Raw genomic sequence first — 8,709 nt, 5'->3', positions numbered from 1 at the left:
CCAAAATAAATGTGTTTGTTGATCTAACAACTTGTGACTGTGGATAACATGCTAGCTAATACTAGTTCTTATCTTCAGCATGTTATACAGTGCTGCCATGTAGCTTGTTATCATTTGTGCCAGGTTTTGCACTGATAACTGCTCATTTGCATCTAATTAACATTTTGTATTGTAATGAATGACGTTTGTAATTCAGTTATATGATTGATTTAATCGATGTAATTTGTGTACATGTTTGTACAGTTTGAGTATTGTATTCAACTGAATATAAATTCATACATTACACTAACCTAGACTCTTATGTGCTGAATTCAATGATGACTCTCACAAATATGCATAAGTGCAAAACAACTGATGTCAAAAAGGCACATTAACGTGTTTGAAGCGATATTGTAATCAGCTCTTTTCTCAATCCTAATGCTAAAAAGTAAAAAATGAATGTATTGATAATGTATTGGTTTATTTTTTCATTCATTCATTCTTTTTTTAGTCATTAATTTCTTTGGTATAACTCACAATAAGGTCAAGGAGTGGAGAGGTGTATGTGTCAATACACATGTGTATTCAATGTGATTTTAATTGTTTATTGCATAACTTATAAAAAGGAAAATGTAAATAAAAAAATGATGACAAGATATAAACATAATTTAGCAAGTTTGTTTTTGCAGACGTATGTGTCATATTGGTAGCCATTAACATTAATCAGTACAATAGAAGTAGCTCTTCAAAAAAAGTTAATGACCTAATAGAGAAGATTTTTTTTTTTTTTTAAGTGTGCAAAAGTGTGTTTATTGTTGCCTGTGGGCTTAAGAATTTCATGTTCACTGTAGTTTGACATCTGGGAATGATCAGATGATATCCAATAATTTGATGGACTATCAATAAGAGCACTGTTTCATTTCCAAATTGTCAAGGACGAAACATTTAAATAAACATCCATAGTGGAATGTTCTTTTTTACCATAAAATAAAACAAATTTTCTTGACTACTTTTAAAACCAGTTAAAATGTGATGACAAAGCTACTGTTATGCTGCTGGAGTCTTTAGCAAAACACAGTATAAACGTCTTGATGTGAAGACAAGAAAAGCACACTTTTTGATGTCCTACTGATAACTACATTACTATATTACTAAAAAATGGTAACCCCCCCCCCCCCCCCACCCCACCCCCCTCACACACACAAACACACCTTTTTTTGGGCTTTTTGTGGTTTTCAGTAGAAAAACTAGTCAACTTCCCAAAAGTCACTGATCAGAATGGAGAGTTCATTCCTAATTTTGTTTCAAATTGCAGCTTCTGTCTCTTCTGGTAGCGAACTCGCACCCTGAAATTGACAAAAAGACATATAAAACAATCCTTAGACATTCAGCAAAAAAACATTGCTGCATTTATCTGTTATGATGATCAAAGTCAGGTGTTCATTAGTCAACAAATATTATTGCTAGTAACACTGATCATTTTTGTTTTCGCCAACCAACAATTATTATGCTCATTTAATTTGAATTGACCTGATTTACAAGTCTTTCTAAATACTAGCTGGGAATTCAAAATTTCCTTGCAACATGAGAAATGTCTGGCGAGCTTGTGGCCTTATAATTTGGAATGCGGAGTACAATGATCCCTTGCTACTTCGCGCCTCCCCCTATCGAGACCTCAGTGCAATGCAGATTTTCTTTTCATCAGGAAAAAAAAAAAAAAAAAACTATATTGATGAGAGACACACTTGTAAGATTTCCTGCACGCCAGACAGACGTTAACTGTTAATACACATGCCACGGGCACTCCTCGGATGTCGAAATATGACAGTAAACATATTTACTTAAATCCTAAATTATTAGACCTTATACAGTAATTGTAGTACTTTTATCTCTTCTCTTTTTCATGTCTTGGCTGTAGATAGTCGGGATCCCTATGAATAGGTGCTCGGACGTCTAACTAGAGTCAAGCAAGTAGCTGACCAAACATGATTTAAAAAGCAGACTTGTAGGGCAACTGCGGCTTATCGTAATCCCGACTATGTACAGTAAAGACATGGAAAGAGAAGACACAACAGTGGAGTTACTCTATAAGATTTAATAAATTAAGATTTAAGTAAATATGTGTACTACACTAATCTTTGTCCTAAATATGCAAAGTATAAATACTTTTCACATTTAAAAAAAATCAGTTTACCACATACACATGCTTGTGTGATACTACTTTGCGGTTTTTCACTCACAGTGGGTAGGGGGGCGTATTTGGACCCAATTAACCATGAAAAACAAGGGATTACTGTATATGTTTACCTTATCTCATGAAGCTTCACCACCTCATTGACCAGCATCACCAGCAGAAGAGACAGAGAGGCCAGCAACCATCCAAGCAGAGGTATGTCAGCCAGACCAAAGTTCAAAAGGCTGCCCTGGTCATGCCACAACTGGTAATCCACAGTGGCCTGGACAATCTGGCTGAGCAGACTGAAGGAGACAAGCATTACAGCATGAAACTTCAAATACAGATTTCGACAACCATGAAGCGTTGCCATTTTTTCTGCTCTCGGTTAATGTGTGCGTGTGTGTGTAAAATAAGTTGTTCATCTAGTTTCTTTTTATAAAAATACCATCAAATTACTACCAACCCATCTTCCAAAGTCACCATAAATCATAAATATGTGACAGGTGGATAAGAAACAGAATTTACAAACCATTGTACGGTATTCCATTTTTAGTTACGATTTACTCTTCGTCGGCACTTCATTTAAATTGGGTTTGTAGTTGCAATTCAGAACTTAGGAGTTAACATTTGGTTGTTTTTGGTTGGAGTAAATGCAAATAAATTTGGAGATTTTTCTTAAGCAATAAACAAAGATCAATTAAATAGCAAGGCTCACAACAAAAGAAGAACTCATGGCTCTCAACTTTAATTTATCCCATCAATTTTTGTGGCCGTTTCTGTTGTGGTGTTAATTTGGATGACCAGTTGTTAAGGCAGTTAATACAGCTCTAAGTTAACCTGACTCACCAGCAAAAAGGGACTACTTTTGTCAACAAGGTTACTTTCTGCACATTAAGTTAGACCATAACTCTTTCAGGTAGTATTCCAGCAACTCCTCTACCAATAATAATTTCCTTAGCTCTTCTAAGTTTGTATCATTACACACTTGATTCTACTTATCAATAGGTATGGGATGATACAAAAAAAAATCGTGGTATCGTGGCATTCAAATAACAGTTCTAAATTATTTTATTTTAATATATTTGATTACATATTTATAATATACTATATTTTAAATAGACATTTTCCTTTTTACTCCAAAAACTAAATTATAACAATTTCTTAATAATGATGCAGAAGACACTGGGACTTACACCACAGGTACAGTAAGACACCAGCAAGAATTGCTGAAAGGGCTCTTTCGCCACAGAGACTGAGAACGGTGGACATAGCTGAGCGAGATCACCACTGAAAGGAGAAAAGGAAAAGATATGTCACTTTGAAAAACACATTTATACTGAGCATGTAATCTAAAGGATTGTACACCGTGCCATAAAAATGCAACCATCACTAAACGCTGTCAGTAGGTGACATACTTTACAGTAGTGCTGGGTGATAATATCAATATACTGTATTGCGAAATGAAGTGACGCAATATGTGTATTGCAATATGACGTTCAGTTTCCAATATATCACATATCGGTTTAGAAAAGCCTTATTTTCATATTTCATTTTTTAAATCAATCCCCTTGGCTTTTGTATCATGATTGTTGTCATATAATGAATCATGTTTAACTGTAAATGATGTTACATCATGTTTAACATGTAAATCAATCCAATCATTTCAAAAACACCACATTAAACGTTACAATACTGTACATTACTTTTCGAGTCAGGCGATGTAGCAGCAGAGGAAGAGGGTGAACAGCAGAAAAAGAAAACTTTATGATACAAAGAAAACATTTCCTTCATTTTAGGTGTTGTAGTCATATTCCAGGCTTCCTTCTCCTGTTCAGGTTGTTCGAAGCTCCTGTACGTGTTCCCGAGCAGCGCAATAATACAGTATCTGACTTCTACTATCTCATGTTGCATTTATATCAAATGGGAATTTTGAGATTTCATGATTTGCTTTGATTTTTTTTTCCTTTTTCTTTTATATGCAAAGTAATTTTTATAATACAGTGATTCTAAACGTTTTTCCAGTGATGTACCCCCTGTGAAATATGTTTTCAGCTAAGTGCCTCAACATTTTGAGGTTAAAAAAAGACTTATAACATGCCATCAGTGTCCGATTTAATAAACTTTAGAACCTTTTGGATCATAGATCTGTTATCTAAAAGAAATAACTTAAGTATAAACAAATATTTGTCCCAAAAAAAATAATCAACATAAAGGGTCATACCATGTTCTCAAAAACAAATAACTGTAAGTAAAATTGTCCAGAATATCAAACAAAAATAGTCTTCTGGGATTACAGTAGAGATTTGTTCACAAAAACAAATCATTAACTTAATTATTAATAAATATTTGTCCACAAAAAATAATCAACATAGTGTCGGCCCTCCTCTCAAAAATAAATATTTATAAAAAAATATTTGTCCACAGATAATTATCACACATGAAGTGTCTTCTTCTGGGGTTACCGTAGATTTGTTTGGAAAAATAATTAATTTGAATAAATATTCAACCAGAAAAAATAATCAACATAAATTGTCATTCCAGAAATACCATACCCCAAGATGGGAAAATCTTGAGTTTTCGGTTCCAGAACAGCTTCAATTAACTCTAAGTATGTTCACCCTGAGTTAAGCGAGTGCATGATGGCAATAAAAAACCATCATCAATTTGATATGCATGTTTCAAATTAACCAAAACACTTGCTTAAGGTAGCTGAAATGAAAATAAAAAGCAAATGTTAAACACAGAACGGCTCGCTGAAATGTATTTAAATCAATTGCTGCTATATATAAGGAACGTCTGCCAAGGTTGCCCCCCCCCCCCCCCCCCCCCCTACATTTTTAACAAACAAAATCTGGCCCACTTAGCAAAAAGTTTGGACACCCCTGCCCTAGGGTCTGATAATAGAGCGCATGAATTTGAAGTTGATTGGGTCAACCGTTTAAGAGAAATTAAGAGGGCCTACACATGCACGAAAAGTCACCAAAATTTGCACACTCCTCGGGCCTGCTGTAAAATATATAAAATCTAATAAAAGATTTTTAGCGCCACCTAGAGTCGAAAAATTCTATTGGGTCACTGCCCGTTTCACCTAGAGATATGAATTTTTTTTTAGGCATTTGTAGGACTTCAAGACCTACAAAAAAGATATAGAACGCCATATGCTTGGATGTACAGAACCATAGTTATGATTTTTTTTTTTTTATATGCCTTTTTGGATCGTTTTTGAATGTTTGCAGGTACCAAACTCCTCTTAACCCTCTGATGCACAACATATTCACACCCCTGTTAATGCACAACATGGGTCAAAAATGACCTCCTGCCGCCGGAGTTTTTCTTTGCTGCATCTTTTGAAATTGATGTATTTCATGATTTATTAATCCAAGTATTCTTTAAAAATCTTGTTTTTCATTGCCACAAATCATTATTTATATTTTTTCTGCCATATCTTATGAACAAAAGTTATTTTTGTGACACTACATGAAGTTTACAATCATGGGTCAAAAATGACCCATTTATCCAAGTGCAATTTAAAAACAAACGAAGGGATATTGTGTAATATTTTTCTTCAAATAGTTATTTTAGATGCTATCCAGGGCAAACAATCCATACATTTGTTATAAGAAACGTGTAATTTTGCCAAACATCTGACAGATAACCAACAATGAACGTGAATTTGATCAGAGGAAAATAAAACAGCACTGATTACATCATAAGAGCACAAACTGTAAATTCAGTTCTTACAATTCCTCACAAGTATCACAAATGACCACTGTACGTTTGTGCTCCTTACACACGGGCTTCTTGCACCGGGAACAGCAGCTGTTGGCTTTTCGGTCTTTGGCAGATGGGCAGATCGCACACCTCTTCCTCTTTGCTGTGCCCTTGTCCTCTTGTTGTCCAGTGCTGTTTTGTTTTTCTATTCGGCATCTTCCCATTGCTTCTATCATATGCTTTTGGGGTGTGGGTGTGCACTCCAAGCAGCTCTTCATATGTGGCATGACCAGCTCTTTGCCCAGCAAAACTTGATGAACAGTCGGCGTGCATTAGTGACACCAGCCATGTAACCAGGGTGTTCTGTGGTGTAGCATGTGTAAGCATTGAGAGTGGCAATATATTGTACCACAGAACCATGGGCCATCTTCATGTTCTCCGCTTGCATTTGTAGGTGTCAACCATCTCTCCATGCGAACAGCTCTCCCAAGGCCACATGCCAGTTCTTCTCCCCCTTTCGTTCTATTGTAGTAGTGAATCACTCTCGGGTTTCTTCTTTGGAGTGTCATCCACTGCTTCGTCATTGTGCATTGTACAACAGCCTTTCCTTTCTTCTGCACATAGCTCACCATGGTCATGTTACCATTGAACCCGAATTCTGAGCTATGAATCAGCCGTGATTTGGATGGTTTCATGATTGGTGGTGTGTCTGGCTTGTTCTGGCGAAGAGTCCCTACAATAGTCAGGTTCTTCTCATGGAGCTTCTTAGCCAGAGTGACACTGGTGAAGTAGAACAGCTCTTGCAAGGCCACATCCCAGTTCTTCTTCCCCCCTGAAAGCAGGGTCAAACCAAAAAAGGCCATGAATTTCTCTTTCTTTATATTCCTCCACACTTTCCTAAGTGTCAGAGGTCCATATGATGTTTCATTGATCTTTTGGTGAAACAGCTCTGGATCCAGGTGTAGGTTTGTCCTGGGTAACTTCTGAGAACGCTATAGCTTTTTATTCTGCTGGAAGTGGGGGGATTCTCATTCCAGTAAGACCCCTTTTGACTGGGTCTATTGGACTGGGTCTGCGTTTCCTCTTCTGAGGACTCATCATCGGATGAGTCACCTATGTCTATGTGTTCTTCGTCTTGGAGAGCTGGACTTGAAGACACACTCACATCTTCAACTTGGGCCAGTGGCACATAGTCCGGGTCATCATCCTCAGATACTTCAGACTCTGAATCATTCCCAATCGCCTCCTCATCTTTTTCTTCAAACAGCATCTTTAGAGCAATCTCAGCTGTAAATTGCTGAGTGGCTTTACTAAACAGATGTGTTGAGTAGAGATGCACATTGACGAGATTTGCAAGTGTTAGATGACCAGGTGTTGGCACCAAATACATCCCTAATTAGAAACATGCCAAATTTCAAAAGGTTCATACCAAAAACCACAGTGAAGGCAGGTGGGTCATTTCTGACCCATGTGAATGAAGTTGATGAGCGAATACAAAAGTTGTGTTTGTTCATAGAGTAAGAAAGGAAACATAAAAATGATGATTAGTGCTGAACAAAAACATGATATTTACGGAATATATGTGATAGTAAACGATAAAATAAATTTATTTCAGAAGTATAGCTAAGCAACAGTCGGGCTTACATGAGATAGCATAGAAAATAGATGTGGGTCATTTTTGACCCATGTTGTGCATTGGAAGGGTAGCAGTAAAAAAAGTGTTTTTATTCCAAAAGTATAAAGATAAATAATTGAGCAAGATTATTTATTAACCAAAAACAAGTTAATTGAGGAATACCTGGAATGCTGAAAGATAAGATTAAGTTATTACAAAGATACAGCTCATAAAAACTTGGTCGGGTCACTTTTGACCCATGTTGTGCATCAAAGGGTTAATAGTTCTTAAACGGTTGACCCGATGGACTTCAAATTTGACGTGCTCCATTATCAGACATAGGGCCACAACTGCGCAAATTTTCGTGAAGATCGGCTAACATATAAGATGGAATCGGGGCTTCAATATAAACAAAAATATAGCTAAATCTTTATTGTTATATACTTTGTTGAACCTGTCGAAGTAATATCACTGAATTTTTTTCTGACAGGCCTTCAAACACACCGAATATCAGCCACCAAATTTTGCGATGTTTTGATAATGGCCGTGGCCTGTACAGCAGTGCTCTTTATGATGATTTATCGTAACAGTGAATGCTGCTGTAATTTCACTCAGATGATCTCATCTCATCGCGATTTCAAACATTGAATGAAAGTCCATTCCTACAAACATCAACAAACTTTCATTTCTTTGGAGTGCTAGAATCACCTTGTGACCGAAAATAATAATACAGTGGGCCCCCGGTTTACGAACCCCCTGTCTTACGTATTTTTTATCTTACGATGTGGACCACGGCGTTTTTTTTTGTCCCCCTCTTACGCAAAAACCTTTCGTCTTACGAACCATCCAACATGCCGGTCAGTGTGTCCGCACTATTTTTTTCGCTTTGCTGCATCAACAAAAACAACTTTTCTCGCATGTCACGGAAATGCCGATATGCTATTGGTCGATTAAGGCAGTCACGGAGATGCCAATATGCTATTGGCCGGCATCACATCAATCACAGAAATGCCGATATGCTATTGGCCGAACTCCTTCACCTTGCTTGACGGCATGAGCTGGTCTGTGTGTTATGAAGACTTTGCAAACTTTTATCTGTTCGGAAGAAGTACGAGGATGATGACAATAGAAACGAAGCAGGAGATAATTATATATATAATAATAAAAAGAGATAATAAAAAAATACGAAGGAGGCGCACGCATAGTTAACCATGCTAGTGAGTATGGC

The 8,709-nt window shown here is 36.7% G+C and overlaps 1 protein-coding gene and 1 pseudogene across 2 annotated transcripts in view; both read right to left on the bottom strand.

The window, feature by feature from the left end:
• Positions 1–1,177: 1,177 nt before the first annotated feature.
• Positions 1,178–8,709, bottom strand: part of tmem94 (transmembrane protein 94) — a 73,839-nt gene continuing 66,307 nt past the window's right edge. For both annotated transcript variants that reach the window (XM_088438844.1, XM_088438845.1), the window contains exons 30-32: positions 3,349–3,442; positions 2,287–2,457; positions 1,178–1,325 (exon numbers count right to left, since the gene is read on the bottom strand). In XM_088438844.1, coding sequence (XP_088294970.1) covers positions 1,253–1,325; positions 2,287–2,457; positions 3,349–3,442 — 338 coding nt within the window. In that variant the 3' untranslated portion in view covers positions 1,178–1,252. The remainder of the gene's footprint in view (positions 1,326–2,286; positions 2,458–3,348; positions 3,443–8,709) is intronic.
• Positions 5,015–7,256, bottom strand: LOC148409220 (uncharacterized; annotated as a pseudogene).

This window comes from Hippichthys cyanospilos, chromosome 17, assembly GCF_059441005.1.
Source record: "Hippichthys cyanospilos isolate Australia breed blue-spotted pipefish chromosome 17, RoL_Hcya_1.0, whole genome shotgun sequence".
Lineage (NCBI taxonomy): Eukaryota > Metazoa > Chordata > Actinopteri > Syngnathiformes > Syngnathidae > Hippichthys > Hippichthys cyanospilos.
This window is presented reverse-complemented; position numbering and strand designations above follow the sequence as displayed.